Genomic DNA, 21,197 nt, shown 5'->3' with positions numbered 1-21,197 from the left:
TTCTGTAACTTATATTGTACAACTACTCAGCAAGCTACATCTTGCAACAAAACAGCTTATTAATCACACAGCAAAACCTAATGCATTTACCATTGCTTGGTTTTAATGTGTGTGTGTGTTTCTCAAGTTGCAGTATGGAAGGTGTGATTAATGTTCTTTGATGGGCCTCTGTGTACCACTGTTTTAGAGAGCTTTGTAGTGTGTGGCAGGTACATTTACATTACCCAGTATACGGACCTGAGATTGTGGACCTCCTCTTTCCTTTGTCCCACCTCCTTCATCAAAGCAAATTGTATTACATTCCAAAAAGATGGGTTGGGAATCCTTCATGTCACTGTTGAATGTGCTGCTATTTTCGCAAGCACCCACAAGAGTTCACATTTGGCCCTAAAGGATTATTAGTATAGCCTTAGACCCTGTGGAGCTGGAAGAATAGACTTGTGTCTCTCAAACACTCCTTTAGGCTAATCTCATTGGGAAGGTAAAGCAAACCTCTAGACACATGTGTCAGGTGTTTGGTTTTAGTAGAGCCCCTTCCTTAGCCCCCGCAGGAAATGGCTGGAGATACACAAGAGACTTACAGCATTTGTGATTGTTATTTTAGAGTAGAATATACATCCTCGGGCTGATATTAGAATTGACATTAGTAAAGGCCAATGCTGAAAGGGTAAGAATTATGAAAGTTTATTTTCTGCCAAGTAAGATGCATAACCTCCTTACATACCTTTGTTACAGCCTTTGCATCCACATCCGTCCGAAGTTTATGATGGTCTGCTTATCATTACAAAGGTATTTTGTAATGACAGGCTTGGCATCCTCTATCATTAGCGTCTGCTCTCCATTGTTGTTAACCAAGTGACGACTTTTATATTTTTCCTCTGGTGAGGAGGCATGGTAACCGTTCACCATAACATAAGTAACCAGTGGCATAGTAGCCAGACATAATAGATATTTCCCATCAAAGGGCTTTCATTAGATTCTGTGGTTTGAACATACAGACCTGCAGTGGAAAGTAATGCCAGGTCCCCAAAAGACAGTCAGTGGTAAATATTATTAGTGCACTTCTCTGTAAGCAATGCACAGAAAATATATAGCATATCATCAACAACTATGTATATCAGAAATAGTAATAAAACAAGGTAGTTAGTGTGCATAATCATCAGATAGATACTAAATTGGTTCCAGTTGTGGGGTGAAAAGGTATTCGTGAAAGATCAAAATCCTCACCCTTAAATGGAAATTGAAAGCCTTCATTGTAGTGGAAATTGTCATCATATGCTGTTAACAAATAATGGATTGCAAGCTGAACTTTGTAGTTTATAGGCTAAGAGCGATGTATTGCTTCCCTGTCACTAGCGTCACCATGGACATTCAGTAGGTTGGCAAGAGTAACGTCTAGCATAATTCCAGTTCCATTTTGCAGCAATAGGTTCCAATGCAGCTTTTACACCTGCCTTACTTGAAAAGGGGTTAAGCACATAAAAGAAAAATGGGTGCTTAAATTAGGAGACTTGTGCAAAAAGCAGTAGCATTAATCCCTCCAAATAGAGGTCTGTGAGAGTTAGGAACATTGTCCTGTGGCAAGGTTATGCTATGTATAACGTGCTCCACAATAAAAAGGATTTGTTTGACAACTGACATGCTTTGGAAAGTAGGCACAATAGAGCTCTGAACGCCAAATTGATTATTGGGTACATATTCACGTTTCTCACAGAATACAGCAAGATCAAAAAGAGAACTACTCACGTGCTCAAAGGAAAGGAAACTAGGTAGAACGCTTTTTGGAGTAGAGCAAGAAAGCCTGTTTGAAAGCTCATAAAACTGAAAGGAGTGTGACATGATTGTCCTTTTCTGTGCAAATTATTGATGCAATGGTATTGTACTTCAGACAATCTTCATAAATTAGACAAGTGGACATTAAATTGGTTTTGGAGAAGATGTGAAGGCAAAAACACCATGTTATATATTTTCTGGCAATGTACAATATTGCTCTGCTTAATACCCTAGCAGTTATTCTTCTAAGAAATCCTATTCCCAAACATATTCACCTGATCTGATGACAGGGGAATATGAAGAGTAGATGGCATTTTTAGAAATGTGCTAGCCATAACTGACAATATATTTAAAAGAGTTGGGGTGGGACTATGAATAAGACTTGATTAGTTTATTGCGCTATCAGCCAATGGACCCAAGGGAACTATTGTGCCCTAGATAATAATAGCTCTTCAAATGATCCCTTAGGAGAAAGAGGTAAGATAGCTATGTTTATATGGGTCAAAGAAGTTCGGGTATTGCATGTGTGGCAGTTTGGAAAGACAGAAGGTTAATTGTTTGGCCCATTCTCTTAAGTCTTGTTTGTTAATAAAAACAATAAACCTAGTTAAATCTAAAATGACCGTAGAAAGGCACCATTTGTGTGAGTGATTCTTTAGAGGGTCCTTGTGTCATTGAGTCCCAGATGTTGGTTCTTCAGTCTGACAGACTCAAAACAAAATCACAAAGTTTACAGATGCCATGCAATCTTGATTCTGGTGTTGGTAGGCTAAGCACAGTCAGTTGAGAGAGATGATTTCCATGCAGTAGACCTCCTTTCAGTGGGGGGATTTCTGTTCTCCCTAGACTAGAGTATCAAGGTTATATGTACAGTAGATATTGGAAGTATCCTTTTTATAAGGACTGTAAACCACGTTTGTTCAGGGTGCATGATATTCTCAATTGCAAAAATGCTAATTCTTATGTCAGTAGAAGACGTTTAACCCTCCTCTTAAACTGTTAAAATTGGGTTTGTTCAAAGTAAATGCATGTTCTATGTGTTATTCATTTTACATCTAAATGAATTCTATTTTTACTCCACTATTGTCTCTTTAAGGATCTTTACTCGGTTCCTCGAACTATTCTTCCTCATGGTGCCTCTTTTCATGGACATCTTTTAACACTCAACGTGATCTATGAATCGACCAAAGATTCTTTTACTGTGGAGGTATGTTTTCTGGTAAAATGAAATTCAGTATCTGCTTAACATATATTATAAGGCAAGTAATATTTTTTAATTTTCTTTCTAGGCCCATAGCAATGAAACTGTGGGGAGCGTCCGATGGAAAATAGCTAAGCAACTGAACTGTCCTATGGACAATATACAGATATTTGCAAATGATAGTCTTGTAAGTGCAAGCAAATTTACATCATATTCTTGAATTTTTTTTTTCCCAGAGTTGACAAGAATGAATTTTTTTTTTTTTAGCTAACAGTGAACCGAGATCAGAAACTACTACATCAGTTGGGCTTCTCCGATGATCAAGCACTTACAGTTAAGACATCAGGAAGTGGCACACCCTCTGGAAGTTCTGCAGATTCATCTGCAAGTTCTAGCAGCAGTAGTGGGGTCTTTAGTTCATCCTATGCCATGGAACAGGTGAGTGTCAATATGTTGCAGTATGGACGGTGTGATTAATGTTCTTTGAGATGAGCCTCTACGTACCACTGCTTTATAGAATAGTGTAGTGTGTGGCTGATACATTGCACACTGTAAATGTAATGGTTGATGAGGATTTTGGTAAGTGAAAAATCTGTCACTGCATGTCTTTGTGATGCATACCTTCTGCTGCAGGTTTCCAGCCATTTGGTATCATCCGTTCTCAGACTGGATCTTGGATCTTGACATAATAGCTCCCCGGTGCCAACAGGTGTCACAAAGCAGCTACTCCCTCGGCTCTACACCTCTGCCGGCCGTGACAACCAATTCCTATGTACACAGTGTCACATTTCACTCCAGCAGTTTTTTTTCTGTGCCCATCCAATGTTAATCCAAAGCTTTCTTTGTTGCCTTTTCCAAATTCAGTTAAGCAGAGTACCATGGACCAAATGTCACATCTGCATGGGGTTAGACCTGAGTCTATCGACTTGTGACATATGTGCTTTCATGCAATGTCTGATTCGGAAATGGGGCAATTGAGCGCGATTTGATCTTGATCTGTGAGTGCCAGGAGTTGACATTTATCAGGATACATCCCCACTTTGGCGCTATTGATGTCCTTATTTCTACTATATAAGTCATTATAGAAATTCTTGAATAGGTCCGCAATTTTATTGGGATCCGATTGTGCTGTACCTAATTTGTCCACTATACATTTGATAGTAGATTGTTGTAGTTTAAATTTTAGATAAGAGGCAAGGCTTTTGCCCGCTTTGTTCGTATGGCATAATTTAAAGTTTTTCTGATGTTGGAGCCAGACACCCGCCCTTTCACTAATGATTTTGTTATATTCGTACTTTTTGTTCATTAGATCCGTGAGAATCGAGGGGTCTTTAGAGAGAATATGGCGTTTCTCAAGAACAGATATCTCATCTTCTAAGCGAGCCAGAGTGGAGTTCGCATCTTTGTTCATGGCTGCACGTATTTTGATTATTACTCCCCTAACTGTTGTTTTAAGTGCCTACCATCTTGTAAGATCCGAGGTGTCACCTTTTTTATTGTGATTAAGCTAGTCAGTGATTGCTGTTTCTATAGCAATCCTGTGTGCTTTCTTTTTCAGTACTGCGTCATTGAATCTCCACAAGGTCGTTTTTTTGCCCATTTTGTGCAATGCCAGAGCCATCGTAATGCATGAATGATCGGAGACCACACGCGCTTCAATAGAGGTGGCTTCAGTGTCTCCTTTAGCGTGAGCAGATGTGAGCAGGTAATCTATTCACGAGTATGAGCCATGCGGTGCGGGGAGTAAAAGGTATAATCTCTGCCTGTTGGGTTCATCAGCCTCCATGAGTCAACTAGGTTAAAACGCGTACAGAGATTAAGCAATGCTTTATGTGAGTTGGTCGGCCGGAACGGACATCGTGAGTCTGTCTAGAAGGGGATCCATTGGGAGATTCAAGTCACCACCCATGATATGTGTTACTGTGTCTGGGATCGTGTCAATGTGGGAACCAAGTTCCTTCCAGAAATCCTGGTCATCTTTATTGGGGGCGTATACATTGGTCACATAGAACTCTTTCCCACCTTTTATTAGTTTGGTGGAGACCCACCTGCCTTTAGTGTCTGCACTACTATGTAAGACATCTATATTGGCCCGCTTCGCGATTAAAGTGAGGACCCCATTCTTTTTGCCCATGGCGTCAGACCCAATCGCTTCACTATAAAGTTTGTTTTTCATGGAATTGAATTATGATGAGTCTATTTTAGTTTCCTGGAGCAATATAATGTCACCCTTCTGCTTGTATAAATCCAGAATTTTCCTTTTTTTAATTGGATGATTGTGCCCCTTAACGTTGAGTGATACTATTTTTATAGTCTGTTTATCCGTCGCTATCAGACAAGAAGGTGAATGATCTTGTAGTCAGCCTGATAGGTCTAGAAAAATATCTACATGGCTGTGTTCCTTTTTCGTGTGTGGAGCCTCGGACCCATGAATGGTGTGGACTGGCGTGCATGTACACACTTGGAGCATTTCCATCACTACAGGTGTGTAAAGTTTTGCTGCAAGCAAGCGGAGACAAGAGGTGAAGAGGGGATAGAGACAAGAGGGAAGACATGAGAGGAATCACACATGAAAATAAAACCAAATACCCAACCCAAACCCCCCACCCACACAATACACCAGGAGCGTGGCGACCAAGGAGAAGCAACCGCAGTAGTTACCCTCTCCCGTGGCAAAGTACGAAAGTAACTTGCTTATAAACATAGTAAAACAGTGTTTACAATGATAAACATTATGAACATTATAAACTGCACAAGCCTGACAGTAATGTGTCCGAGACACAATGCATCCACAAAGAATGCATAACTGGTACGACCATTATATTTTCAATTGAGACAATCAGAGGCAATAAACTTAACCTATCCCATACCTCTAACAATATTGGAGACAAAGCATGTTGCTGAACCGAAGAAGATTATGATCTTCATGAACCCGTAACAAACTAGTCCAAGCACAATGCATCCCTATAACATGCGCACCTAATGCAACATCCATATTTGCAACTGACCCACTTTCAGGAAAATAACCACAGCTTCCCAATACATGCAGCAGAGCTGTCGTTGGTGATTACCATATTGCTTATTTAACCATATCTTTAAAGCGCTGCACCATCAAATGACGAAAGAGCGTACGTGCCCTCAAAGCATGTTAAATACTTATGGCAAGCGTTATGAAGGAACACCACACATTCTTATAAACTTAAGCCTCCAACTTATTCTAGAAGAGACTGCTAAATAATGCAGTCCTACTTGGGTCAGATCACCCGAGTGATCAGGTTATCCCTACATGAGCTTATAGACATATAGCAAACCTCAATGGACAATAATGCCTGAACGTTCATCATCCCAGCGGATGTCATTAAGAGGTAGGTTGTCCTACCAAGCTTTCAGCATTACTCCCACCTAAGACCGTGAGGCAATGAGGACACTAGAGTTGGTAGACCCTTTTAATTATTGAATGAGTCTAGAGCTAGACCATTGCTCTTGTGACGGCCAGGCTAGTGATCGTGTCCTTGTTCGGTTGATGCTGCTGCTGCAGTGTCCATTTCCGACTCTTCTGGACCATCGAGAAACCTCTTTAGGTGTAAAGGATCCGTGAATACTTGTGGGACGCCTTGGATCGTTACCCGAAAGCGTGCCGGGCCCACAAAGCCATATTGATAGTCAAGCTGGCGAAACCTTGGACGAAGTGCCAGGAAACTTTTCCTCAAAGCAACAGTTTCTTTGCAATAATCCTGGGAAATGTACCCCTTATTAGTCTTCTAAAGGATGTGATTGTTTTTACGCATGAACGTCAATATTTGTTCCACGTGCTGATACCTGAGCGGTTTACATACAATTGGTCTCGGGGCCCCTTTGCTGGTGAGTGAGCCGGGTAGGAACTCTGTGTGCACGATCAAATTCCAGCGGCGTGCCGAAGGAGAGATTAGTGGCCTGAGGAAACCATGATTCCAAGAACAGTATACAGTCCATCTTTGCCCTCGGCCCCTTCCGGAATTCCAAAAATTCTTAATTTTCCCGTTGGTTTCTGTCTTCCAACTCCGAGAGGCGGCGTGACATTGACGAAGTAAATAGGGAAAGGTCTTTTAGGGACTTGCTCACTTTTACTTCCGAGTCTTATAATTGGCTGATCCTGCTTTCAGAGCCTGAGAGTCGCATATTGGTGTCTTTAATTTCTTGCCTCACCGCAGCAACTTCTTCTCTGGTGGATTTCGCTATTTCATGAACCTCGGTAAGCTTAAGGAGAATCGTGTTCAAAGTGGTGTTCATGTCCCTTGACCCCTTGGCCGGCGAGAGTGGATTTTGGGTTCGGCTTTAGGACTTTTAAAGTTTTTGGCATCCTTATCACCCATGGTCGCTGTTTGGATTATAGTGAAACAGGTGCCCAGGAGTAGCACCAAATGTTGCTGGTACCACAGTTAAGATCGGTGTGACGTATAACAGTGACTGTGAGCGACAGATTGATAAGGCTTTTGAGCCTGCATGAGATTATGGAGGATCCTTATAATGGCATCAAATGAAGGAGAGGATTTGTAAGCAAAGGTCAATGGACAGTAGCCCCGATATGGACGCTGGCATTAGCTGGCAATGGTTGATAGAAGCTGGTATAATGCTGGCCTTGGCCTGTATTAGCTGGAATAAGCCTCAACAGAGAATCTGACAATCAGAGATGTTGCCAATCAAAGAATCAGAATTCAGTGTTGCGTACAGTGTTGCGTTCAGTGTTGCGCTGATCACCTCCACCAGCGCTACTTCCAGAAGATGTCCCTACAGTTTTAAAGAATTTATTTGTTTTTCAAAACCACACTTAAAAACTTTTCATAGAAAAACAGTCAATGTTATCCTATGGAGGAAAATAGTGTTATCGGTTTAAAGGTAAGTACTTTGTTGTGAGAGTTGGTGTTCTGGGGTCAGACTCAGGGGTACCCCAGAGTCAAGGATGCACTCTTGTTACACCCTCCGCGGCACTAGGGCAGCTGGGAGCAGAGTGCTTAGGCCCAATGTTATACAATGAGGGATAGGGGGCCTCCAGTTAGTGGCTGTGGCGAGCAGGCCACTGGGTTGTAGGAGCAAAGCTCCTGGACTTAGGCTCAGGGCAAATGGGAGTTTAGGCTAGCACAAAAGCTGCACCCTCAGCGGCACTGGGGCGGTCGGGTGAAGAGTTGTTTTGGTGTCAGAAGTCCGGAAGTTTTCAATGGGGAGTCTCCGGTTTTCAAAAGCACTGCAGGCTCGGGGACGAAGGTCTTCTGGGTGCGACCACCACTTTGAGAGGTAAGTTGGAATCTTGGGGGTTGGTTAGGCACCGTCGGTTGGGCCACTCAAGGCCGTGGGGAGTCTGGTGCAGAGGTGCCTGTTAGGGTCGGATCCGGTTTGAGGCTGCAGGCGTCGGCTGGTGCTTGAGGCAGGTCAGGGTAGCCGGTTCTCGTGTCAGGATCGCCGGGGAGACCCCCTCTTGGTGTTGGGCCACTCGGGCAGTGGGCGTCTGGTGCAGTGTGGTGTAAACTCGCGGATCCTTGCAGAGCTGGAGTCTGGTGTTTGAACAAATCTGGTGTTCACTGGAGACTGAGTCTTTGAGATTGAAGGCAGGCCCTCCAGGTTTCTCGAGGTTCCTGGCTGCAGGACACACTGGGGTTTTGCTGGAGCAGGTTCAAGGTGGGAACAGGCTGGTAGCGCTGGGTCCAAGTCGGTGGGCGTCCTCCTCTTATTAGCTTCGGCAGGCTGTTCTGTCCTTCTTCTTTTCTTCTTGCAGGGTCTTGTCTGAAGAAGCAAGGTTCATGGAGACCCCTAAATGCTGGATTTAGGGGCTTTACAGGTAGATAAATGATTAGGACAAATGGGTCCCTTCCCTGGGGTGGGTACACCCCTATTATGCCACCCTCCAATGGGAGGGGGACATAAGCCTTTCCCTGGTTGGCTGAGTCCCCCATCTGCAAGGTGGCGGGGACTGAGAGTTGTGCTTCACATCTCCTCACCCACCTGAGGGGTGGAGTTGGCAGGGTTGGGTACACCTCTCTTCCTCACTTTTTTTCCTGCCGGTTCTCCCGCACCTAAGGGGGGGGGTCAGAACCAGTGGGGACCAGTTGCTGAAAGCAGCAAGTGGCCTGGGGAAGCTCTCTAAGGCGGCAAGCCTTTGAAGCTTCCCCTTCGTGGACCCTGCCCATCTTGGGGAAGGAGGCTTGGCACCTTGTCCCAGGATGTGCATTGTTTCAGGCCCCGAAAGCCGCAGGCTCTCAACCCAGGGATCCAGAAACATGTCTGGTGGTGGCAGCTGAAAGCAGCCTCTCAGCCTGGATACTAGTGGTAGGTTAGTTTTCAGGGGGCATCTCTATGATGCCCTCTGTGCATTTTCCATTAATTCTCACACTGGCATCAGTGTGGGTTTAATGTGCTGATAAGTTTGATACCAAACTTCTCAGTTTTCAATGTAGCCATTATGGTGCAGTGGAGTTTGTAATTGCAATCTCCCAGCACCATATACTCTTAATGGCAGCACTGCACCTACATTGTCTAAGAATGGACTTAGACAAAGTAAGTGCACATGCACCTGTACCCTTTCCACTGGTATAGTGCACCCAGCTAGAGGGGTGACTGATCTATGCCAGGGCAGTGGGTTGTAGGCATGGCACACAGGGATGTGTGCCAAGTCGACTCTTCACTTTGTTCTGCACCAGAACACGCAGCCTGCAAAGGCAAAGTGTGAGTGTGAAGGTACAGTACCTCCAAGGGTGGCACAATAAGTGCTGCAGCCCTTAGCGGCCTCCTCTGGCCACAGTGCCCTGGGTACCTGTGGTACCATTCACCAGGGGCTGACCTGTGGCCGACCTGTGGCCAGAGATGCCAATTGGGTTTAGGCTTCAATGCAGTTTTAAGGAAAGAACATATGCCCTGGGTACAAGGTTAGCAGGAGCCCAGGGCACACTCAGTCAAAGCACATCAGCAATTCAGCAAAAAGTGGTCGCAACCATGCAGAAAGAGGGCACTTTCTCACAGCTCCCTAATTCTGCCATTGCTCCAGCCTTGGATATGGCCAGCTCCCTTAACTTGAGATCCACCTTAATCAAGTGCACATACCTCCGCTCTGTGGACTGCGAACAGGTGGTGTTGCCTAAAAATCAATTCACCATTGTCCCAAGCCTGTCAAAGTGGAATTGGGAGGCATCATGCCTTTGCCTCTTTGGCAATGTTGAGAACTTTCTTTCGTGAGAGGCCCCATTAAGTCTAACTGTTTATCCTGCCAGGATTCCCAGGACATATCAACGCCCTTCTTTGGGATTTTAGACCGAAAAGTAGCCACCATTCCATTGAATTCAAATGTAATTTTCACCTACCTCTGAAGAGAAGGACAGGGACATTCTCCTTAAACTCCTGAACATCTTGCAAAGGGGTTTGCAGGGTCTGTCAGTGACGTAGGGCATCACCTTTTCTGTCGGTGCCCATTTGTAGCATCTTTGGTGATACCGATCCTCTGCCTCCGGCATATCTGTGGCTAGGAGCGAGTCTTTCCAATTGGGTCCCAGAGTATAGATTAAAGAGCCAGTTCTGGCCCAGTTCTTCATCTGTGGGGTTGGAAGTCAGAGAAAACCATCCCTACTATCGTTGTTCCCAGATTGGTCTGCCATTTGATTTACCACCTCCTGGTAAGGATTAAAGAGGCAAAGGAGTGTGTGTGTGTGTTGTAAGAGACTCTCAAAAGTATCCCCATTGGAAGAGTCCTCCCTCTTTTTGCCTTACCTCTGAGGCACAATTGAGCCCCTGGGGTTCTGTTGTTTCTTATACCATGAATAGGTCTCCCCCTGCTGAAGGAGGTCTGGGTTACCAATGGCCCCAATCAGTAGTTACCCAAGCTGTAAGCCCTCACACTGCAATTATTTTCCTTTTTTTAGAGGAATCTAATTTCCAGGAAGTCATCCCCTAAAGAATAGAAAAAACATCTTTATCTTCCACATCCTTTATAGATGCCTGGTGTTCTACAATGATGTTCTGTGCAGATAGCAGTGTGTAGGAGCAAGCACTTTTTGGGTCTCTTTAGTGCCTTGTACTCAGTCTTTCTGGGTACCAAACAGTCTCAAAATTGCAAGCTTTAGTCTCCTCTTGGTGTCAAAATGAGTGTAAAGCTTCGAAACAATTATAGCCACAGTGGGCTTCTTTCTAAAAAGAACAATGGGGCAGTTTAGCAAGGTGTGAAGGAGCCTGGTGTCAGTCTGCTACTGTTGGTAAAACGGGCAGGGATTACACAGCAGCTCTCCCTTACTGCAGCAGAGTTCATCTGGGACCTGCCACGCCAATTCCTCTTCAGGCTCCGAGCTCATGCACCCCGCTACTTGTTCATCTGTATGAACTGTGGGCATTTCCTAGAGTTTTGAATTGCAGTGCCTTGTATGTAAATGTTTACACCCAGCCAATCCATGGAGCAGAACCGCTGCGTTGCAAAGATAATGATGCAATGACCACTGAACTCTAAGGCCAGAATAATATGGATAGAAACACACACAAAAACCCCTTGTGAGTAACTGCTAATGGAGCAGGAAGAAAAGAGGGTGTACTACATGCTGAGGACATTAAATATGATGAACTGCCATAAGTGACAATCAGTTCAGCTTATTGATGATGTCATCCATTGGTTATAGGAAATGTAGTTTCTTGAGGTTGTTGTTTACCATTTGTCTGCTTCGAAGGGTGAAGGTGTAGGTTTAAAGAGAAAAAGATGCTTCCTTGCTCAGATCCTGACACACAGTATTACAGATAAGTATTCTTTACTTGCTCATATACAGGAAATAGTAAGAATCAAGCCCACTTGCACATTTCACAAGAGTCACTTGCTGTGTGTCCATACTATTTACTGTTTTATTTTGTTATTTAATGTCATGAGACTTCTATCACAGGTATGCCCTTAGCAACCACTACAGTGCCAAATGTTTGTGGTGAAATTTGTGTCACACTAGAGACAATCTGAAACACTGAAACTTAATCTCAAACTAACCATGAGGTTACAATAGCCCAGTATGTGCCCATCATCTTTAAGTTAATTTCCTTTCTTTTTCCGATGCCGTGAAAAGCAGGTGGAAGAGCTTCTGTAATTAACGTTCCTAGGATGGAAAATGTCATCACCGTGGCTCTAGAGAGTGAGTCACGCTGCCATGAGTTCCACATCCAATATTTCTTTTGATGTTTGCCTTAGCACACATGACAAACCATGCCTATGCGCTTGCTTGTTACTGGATGAAACTCGGAGAGTGTCTCTGATATGGAGGGGTATGACATGTCCGTCCTCCTTCTTGGAGTATAATTTCTCTCTGCTCCCTGGAGTTTACCAGGCTCAGTGCTGGCAACAGCATATTATGGTTCCATAACATGCCTTTTAACCTGTCACCTGGGAGCAAGCTCTGGCTACTACCCACTTCTATGTTTTCAAATTGGTTTGCCAGTCAGTCTCATGCAACCGGTTCCTTTACTCCATCTACGTTGGACATAAATGACATGGATGTGTGTATCTGTGCAGCTTGTGCATGTACAATGAGATGTGCATGAAATGTGTGTGACATACACATGACTGTGGCAACCCAGGAATTCGATTTAATTTTCTGAACTAGAGATATATACAAAAATGTGAAAACAGCAATGTGGAGAATGGATTGATGTGAATTTCAGGGATTCTCCTGATGGTCCCTTTGAAGTGTAGTGAAAATCATCTGTCTTTACTTGCTCCATTCCTTTCTAGAAGTGATACTTGCAACAGCTTGTGGGGTAGTTGAGTGACAAAGGCTTGCCCTATCTAGTGCCTTTGTTTGGAGTCTCCCATTGCAGGTGATTCACATCTCCTACCCTTCTTTCTGCTGAAAGTGTGCGACAAAGACTCTGACTGGATCAGTCTGGGAGAAATACACAAAGTTAGTATAGCAGGCCTAACGTGCCCTTAGGCAGGGTGCAGTATTTTAAAAAGTAAAACCTATACTTTTACATGTTTCATCAGTAAAAACCCGAATTTGTAATTTTTACTATAGAAAGACTAGTGGCCCCATTAGCAAACAAGTACCCGGCTGGCACCAAAGCACTGCAAACTTCAGAATGGGATTACTAAGGTAGGTACTGTTTGGTATCAAAATAATTGGTGCATTACATCCAACTTTATGGTTAAATCGAATTTAATGTCATTTTAGTTGCCAAGTTCATGTTTACTGGTGTACATTGGGCTTGTCCTGCAGAGATCTTACTGCCCTCCTGGGGAGTCCCAGCTAATGACTCTTATTGAAGGACACTATAGGGACCTGCATGGGAGAGAGGTGTTACCCACTCCCGCGGGAAGCCACCCAGGTGTTAACCCAAAAGGTGAGCTTCAAAGGAGAAGCTGTCTTTGAAGGGAAAATATGTAACATTTAGGAGAGGGGCTATCTATTGTTTAGGCAGACAGGCTGGCACTGGGGACAGGAGAGGATAAACCAGTTATCAAACATTTTTTTCGAGGGGTGTATAGCCATTAGCCATGGAGCCACACCTCTGGGGACGGGGCTAGAGTGCTCGGAGTTATTAAGAGAATGGTATTTCCTTGTTGGGAGTGGGCAGAATGGTGCCTCAATTCCCAGCAAATAGCCATGAGGAGGGAGGGATCCTGGTAGCCCATTGGCTACCAACCACATCCTGTCCTGAGGGCATTTTCTGAAAATAAATAGGGCATCCCTATCACCCAGGACTCCGATCTCAACCGACTTGGAAGAAGGACCGAAGGAAGACTACTCTAATGCACTGAGGGACATGCAAAAAAATGGCTGCACCGACAAAGACAGCATCTGATGGCTAGCGAAGACCGGGACTCTGCCTGCCATGTTCTGCTTAGGGAGAAGCTGTCTCCGGTGCCCATTCAAGCCAAGAGAGCTCCAAGGGCCAGCTGACTGACCTCCTGTTCGAAGCACACTGACACAACGGCTGAAGCAGCCCAAAATATTCAAGCTGCTACCACCTTCTCTAGGCATCACCGAGGACCAAGTCCTGATGCACACAGTTGCACTTGAGTTTGCTGAGCCTGGGACTACTGCAGAAGAGTTGCTGGGGCCCTCAGGAGGTGAGTTATTGACACAGAAAGAATTGGTCTCTGACCACGATAACTGAAGACTTGTAGTCCAGTGGCGTTTGGATTTCGGCCAGACCAGAGAGAACTTTGTGGGACATCGACCTTGAAACCAGGACTCCCTTGCCATCTTCGTGGACCAATGAGTCCTTGCAAGAAGACCTCATCAACTGCATTGCATGCACAGCATCCTTCGGCCATCTTCAGCATCCTTCATTCCTTGCATCAGGACCACTCAAGGGAATCCATTGCAAAGCGGATAAAGTGCCTGGATTTGCTGAAGGACTGCTTCTCTGGTTAAAGTAATCGTTTTTGAGGTTCTAGCTTTTCCTCCTGACTAGCTCCCTGTCAGGAGTTGGTCACTCCAAGCACTTCTACCCGACCACACTGACACTTAACTACATTTTCTTTGAAAAACTTTCAAGTGTCCAATTTGTTGACTTTGCAAAGAATTGCTCGTTGTTGAAATTGCTTTGATTAATTCTTGCTTGTAAAATCTGTATCTCTGGAACCCCGTGGTGGATAATATTCATTTTAGTATCTAAAATCTTATAAAAAATATAGTTTATTTTTTATAAATTGGTGTTGGATTTCTTGAGTGTCGGGTTGATTTCTTCTGCTATTGTTTTGGTGCTGCTTAAATGCTTTACACTAGTTATTTTATGTAAACCTTGCTGCTTTGTGCCACAGCTACACAGAGTTGAACTGAGGGTTTTACAGACAATACCTACTGGACCTAAAGAGGTTGGAAAGTGTATTACAAGGTGTGTTCGCACTGCCAAACCATACAATACACCACATTTCCTCACAATAATAATGTCAGCTCCTTTTTTTGACAATTTGCACACAGGACTCATAAGTACGAATATAAATCACAGTACTTAAACCGCCTACTGCGAGGATCAGCAGCAATCATTACATTGCAAGGTAGATAACCAAGAAAAGATTAATTTATGACTGCATATAGATGCACATCCGCCACAGTAAGAAATATCTACTGACCCCACCTAAAGACACGGCTTCTGATCATGTGGCTTTAAAAGCTGCAGATTCACAATATGCCATGCAAAGAAATGGCCAATATCTGTCAATGCTGCGTATGGTTTTTTACAGCATGAAAAAAAGATAAGGAAGACTCGAGAATAGAAAGAAAAGTACATGGCTTTTCCTTAAGCAGCAATCTGCATTAGGACACTTGTGGAGCCTAAACAGTAGTAGCTCCTCTGTTACGGTGGAGGAGCATCGCCCCGCCTGCTGTGAGTGCAGCAGGGACACACATCAATGAAATGATAATAAATACCATTTTATTAATGTCTCCCCGGCTTGCGCTGTTACAGCGCGAGGGTAGGGGACGTGGCTGATTAGTGCAATTGTACTGTTAATGCAGCCCCATGCCATGGCACATGTCAGTTAGGCCAGCTGCCTGCAGCTGACCAATCTGACCTGCACACTTCAGAGCCTGCAATCCTAAGGCTGAGAAACAGCTGAGGGATTGCAGCTACAGGCCCCCAGCCTTAAAATGAGCGCTGGGTGAGCACGCTCCAATTGCTTGTTTTGGATGTACAAGGGATTAAGTCCCTCCCTTTCCACCCGAGGCTGCGCCAGGACCGGAACCTCATTCAGACCCTGCGGTCGGACCGTTTGGGCATCACGCCTCACCATATTGTAATGTTGCTGGCCCCTGCTGAGCCTAAATCCTTCATTGGGTCTCAGTTGTAGCTTGTAAAAAAGTTTTGGAATTCATTTCCCAACACTTTTCTGTCTCAAGATAAGGAGAGAAAATAGGTAGATGCCATTGTAAATAAAGTGGAGTGAACACCAGTTATTCATTGGAAAAGAACGGGTACTAGTGCCACATTGAGCAGATATGAGCATCTACAATGGGAAGGACTGGAAGTTGTTTAGAAAGACTAAAATCATGGTCTCATCTCAAAATCCAATCAACATTAAGACTCCTCTAGAGCTTAATTTATTCATTTTGTCTGTCACTCATATAAGGTCTGAGGATCACTTTTTACAACTCTTCTTTCGATATGAAGAGCAAATGGCCTGATGCCATTGGAATGAAAATGATCAAGCAGCAGCTTGTCTATGGAGAATAGTTAATTCCAGTGCAGAGGTGAACAGATATGAATATTAACAATGCAAAGACATGTAAGTTGTTTAATTAGAGACTGCATTGTTGATACAGACAAGGACACACTTGGCTTGTAATCTGAGAGTTTCTTTAGCTTGTATTGGCAATGGCATGACCATCAACACAAAACATTTACAAGACACTGTTTTGTGACTACCCGCACTAGGAAAGAAGTACAAGTAAGCCAAGTGATGGACAAAAGTGGTTAGATAATTCTTACCGTTCACACCTGCAAACTCAAGGAGAGATACTGCACTATAATCAAAGCACCTAATCTAAATCAAGAATAGGTTCACACTGCAAAAAAAACTAGTTCTATACTTAAATAGTTTATCCAATGTGAATTCTAAATTCACATATGAGTGGTGCAACACAGATTTAAACAGTCTACATCATACTGGCTCTGTTTATGGTCGACGGTTGAAAACTGTTTTTGTTTGGTTTCAAAGAATAACTCTGAAACCAACTAATAGATGGCGAAACAGTGGACACAGTGTACATTAAGCCCTTCCATGCGTCCCCTGGCCGCCCGTCACGGTGGGTGAGTGCGGAGGACGGCCGAAGGCCGTCCGAACCCCGCCTACTCATTATTCTGCCAGCACTGCGGCAGAATTCGCTCCACGGGCAAGCGGTTAAGAAGAATTTGAAGCTTCAAAACTATTGTTATAAATAAGTGTTCGGGGCATTTGAGCTGTAGATCACATGCTTTGCATACTCCTATCTAGTGTTGGGTCTGGATGTTTGTAAGTTGTTTTTCTTCAAAGAAGTCTTTTCCAGTCACGATGTAGGTGACTCTTCCTTTCGGTGATAATGTGCATGGGCATCGACCCTATTGTTGTTTTCCGCCATCGGGTTCGGACGTGAATTGCTGCACTCCGGTTCGACACTTTTTCTCCGGTTCCCCTCTGTGCGATTTACAGTACCTCAATGGTATTGTTTTCAATCGCGTAATTCCATTCTCTGCGTATCGTATTTACCAAAGAATCCCTCTTTCTATCGGGTAGCTCATGGAAGGCCATTGGGCCTCCCTTCGTTGGTCCGACTTGCAGTAGTAGATGAAATGGGCACCATTTAAATTAAGGGTGGGCGGTAAATTCCGCTTGCGGAATTTGCAGACCAAGAAGGCTCCGGTCCAACCCCCGCCTCCAGGCCACAGTCTGCACCAAGAACATGTTTCTGACGTCCCGCCTTCTGTCTCTGCACCAAAACATACCCCAAAGGCTTCCGGCTCCAAACAGAGCCATTCAAATTCGGGCAGTGAGCTGAAACCTTCGGGATCAAAGTCAGTCAGGCTCTGCCCCACCCCCTTGGATGCCTAAAACGCCTTTGGATCCGAAATCCTCGGCATCCAAAACCCCTACACCAAAGCCTTTGGCACCAAAACAAAGGGATTAGCCGATTCCACCAAAAGAGCACCGTTTCGAAGTTCCGCCCTCCAAATCTGATCTGAAACAGCGGGAGCTCTATATTCATCCAACAACTAGACATATTGCCACCAAGGTGCAAAACGCAAACCTGAGATTGAAGAGGCCTACCACATTCCTTTAAAAAGGAAAATTTCGGTACTAACCCATCTCCTCCTCCTCTTCCATCACCTCCTTCTCCTCAGTTACAAACCTTACTAATTTCACCTGATAACTCACCACCACAAACACCTGGTGATCAGGATGATGGGGATATGGATGGGACTGGTGACAATGAGCCAACACCTACAGACCCCTGAACAGGTTACAACACCAATTCGCCCACAAGAAAGGATCCTGATCTGTACCATACCAAGCCTTCTCCACTGGACGACAGTGTAGGATACATAGAACTGTTGGGTAGAGCTGCTAACTACCATGGGGTTCAGTTGCATAAGGAATCCCTGAAAGAGGATTTCCTTTTCAACTGTTGTGTAGAGCTGCTAACTACCATGGGGTTCAGTTGCATAAGGAATCCCTGAAAAAGGCTTTCCTTTTCAAAACGCTCAATAGTACCCAAACATCCTCGCACACACCCCATGCTAAAGGGTATAATCAGACACGTGGATGACATTTTTACTGATTTCCTCAGGGCACGTATTCTTACCCCCTAGGGTAGACAAGAAGTATAAGCCTGACTATCAGATCCAGCATACATAAGGTGGCAGTTGCCATTGGATTCCTTGGTAGTTTCCAATGCATGCAAAAGGGCCAATTCCCAAACCACAGGAGATGCTCCACCCCCAGACAAAGAATCTAAGTTGCAAGACGCTTCGGGAAAAAGAGTAGCCTCCCAGGCTGCAAACTTTTGGCGCATCTCCAATACCCAAGCACTTTTAGCTAGGTATGACAGGGCGCATTGGGATGAAATGGAGCAGTTGCTCCAATTTCTACCTGATGAGCACAAGTCCAAGGCGCAAGACCTAGTGCGGGAGGGACAGCTCATATCCATTTATTCAATCAGGTGCACCCTAGATGCTGCGGCCAGATCTGTCAACACCAGCGTACTTTTAAGAAGCCATGCCTGGTTATGCATTTCAGGTTTTAAACCAGAGGTTGACTTCTATCCTGAACACACCATTTGATAAGGAACACCTCTTTGGCCCTGTGGTAGGTTCATCATTAGAAACAATTAAGGACACAGAGGTGGCCAAATCTATGGGAGCCCTTACATTAACTGCAGCACGTGGTCCCTTTCAGTGCTCCTTCTATCACAAGGTTCCATGAATACCTCCTCAGACACTGCCTGTACCACCTATAAAGGCAACAATCAACCCTCTGGCTCAAAGGGTTTCATCAGAGTGGATTACAGAGGCAACAATGGCAAGGCTAGAGGTAGAGGTTCCTGGCAAGGAAACACGTGAAAACAGAATAAATATAGACTCAGTCAGTTCTATATTGTTGAAGACATGCCCAGCCGGGCAGTGGTCCTCAAAATTTATATTTAGATCAAAGTATATAAAAAGCAGTAACACCTTCAACAATTCACACACGGGGGGCACAAGCCTGTACCCAGCCACACGAATATACAGACAAGGACATACATAAAGGGCTTGCAAGGCAAAAACAATCTCTGCAAAATTCCAATTTCACACAGAGAATTTCTTATAGGTACCATTACACAGTATTGTATAGTCAATCATTTCTACAGGTATATGGTACACAGTAAGTCGACGACGTTTCGGACCCCCTTACTAAATGATGGGGTCCATCATCAGGACAAACAAACAATTGCCTTAAAGATTATAAGCCTCTTTTAGCCTACAGGGAGAAGGGGGGAAAGGAAAACATTAAGTTTTGTACATATAAAAGATCGTGACTTTGTGCAGTAATTACTAATAAAGTCAACCTCTAACCACTTTACTAATAAAGTCAACCTCTAACCACTTGGTTAGGGGTTGACTTTATTAGTAATTACTGCACAAAGTCACGATCTTTTATATGTACAAAACTTAATGTTTTCCTTTCCCCCCTTCTCCCTGTAGGCTAAAAGAGGCTTATAATCTTTAAGGCAATTGTTTGTTTGTCCTGATGATGGACCCCATCATTTAGTAAGGGGGTCCGAAACGTCGTCGACTTACTGTGTACCATATACCTGTAGAAATGATTGACTATACAATACTGTGTAATGGTACCTATAAGAAATTCTCTGTGTGAAATTGGAATTTTGCAGAGATTGTTTTTGCCTTGCAAGCCCTTTATGTATGTCCTTGTCTGTATATTCGTGTGGCTGGGTACAGGCTTGTGCCCCCCGTGTGTGAATTGTTGAAGGTGTTACTGCTTTTTATATACTTTGATCTAAATATAAATTTTGAGGACCAATGCCCGGCTGGGCATGTCTTCAACAATATAGAACTGACTGAGTCTATATTTATTCTGTTTTCACGTGTTTCCTTGCCAGGGACCATTGTTGTTTCTTTATAATTGAGCTCCCCGAGGTCCCTCGCTGATACTAATTGGGGTCCCCTTGTTGTTTAAAGAGAGAGGTAGAGGTTCCAACACGCGTGTCTCCCCCTCCAATACCAAACAGTGACTTGCCTACACTCCCCCATACCATTTAACACCTGGAGGGGGAGTCTTTCACATTTCCCACCTGCTTTTCAGAGTGCCAGTAATCAAACCTTTCATGGAATGATTTAAGAGTTATACCACCAAGACTTCCACCTGCCCAAGTGTGGAATCTTATAGTCCTCACAACATTAATGGACCCTCTTTTTGATCCATGCATACATGTAAGCCACAGTTTCTCTCCTGGAAGACTACTTTCCTCATTACAATCACTTCACTGAGGAGAGCGGGTGAGCTACCGGCACTAACCATAGAAGAACCTTTTTTCCAACTTCAGAGACAAAGTGGTTCTTTGTACTAACCCTAAGTTTCTACCTAAGGTAGTTTCTGCCTAAAATGTCAATCAGTCGGTTAAATTACCAGTATTCTATCCTCAACTTGATTCAGTTGCAGAACGTTCTCTACACACCTTAGATGTCAGAAGAGCACTTTTATATTACATTGAAAGGACAAAATCATTTCATAAAACCAAACAACTTATTGTTGCTTTTGCACCACCACACAAGGGCAATCCCATATCCAAGTCTGGTATTGCCAGATGGATTGTTAAATGCATTCTAACTTGTTATGCAAAAGCAAAAAAACTTTAACGATACCCTCTACAGCGCATTCCACTCGCAAAATAGGGGGCTATTATGGCTTTCTTAGGAAACTTCCCCATAGTTGCATTTGTAAAGCTGCAACATGGTCTACACCGCACACATTCACCAAGCACTATTGTGTCGATGGGTTAGCGAGACAACAAGCTAATGTGGTTCATCAGTACTTGGAACACTGTTTCCGACAACTCCAAAAGCTACAGGTTAGCCAAACTTTGGGAGAATACTGCTGTATAATCTATACTAAGCATGTGATCTACAGCTCACTTGCCTCAAACGGATAATGTTTCTTACCTACTAAACATATGGTCTTGGCATGTACAGCTGTATATTCTCATGCGCCCTCCCGCCTTACCTGTAACTCTTGCAGTTCTCTATGTTATTCTACATACAT

At 44.0% G+C, this 21,197-nt stretch overlaps 1 protein-coding gene across 3 annotated transcripts in view; it reads left to right on the top strand.

Annotated features, from left to right (window-relative positions):
* USP24 (ubiquitin specific peptidase 24) overlaps positions 1-21,197 on the top strand; it is a 1,909,144-nt gene that overhangs the window by 522,010 nt on the left and 1,365,937 nt on the right. For all 3 annotated transcript variants that reach the window (XM_086952711.1, XM_086952716.1, XM_086952707.1), the window contains exons 25-27: positions 2,870-2,980; positions 3,063-3,161; positions 3,242-3,412. In XM_086952711.1, the coding sequence (XP_086808837.1) occupies positions 2,870-2,980; positions 3,063-3,161; positions 3,242-3,412 (381 nt within the window). The remainder of the gene's footprint in view (positions 1-2,869; positions 2,981-3,062; positions 3,162-3,241; positions 3,413-21,197) is intronic.

Source organism: Lissotriton vulgaris, chromosome 1_1 (genome assembly GCF_964263255.1).
Source record: "Lissotriton vulgaris chromosome 1_1, aLisVul1.2, whole genome shotgun sequence".
Lineage (NCBI taxonomy): Eukaryota > Metazoa > Chordata > Amphibia > Caudata > Salamandridae > Lissotriton > Lissotriton vulgaris.
The sequence above is the reverse complement of the archived record's forward strand: the minus strand, read 5'-3'. Positions and strand labels throughout refer to the sequence as shown.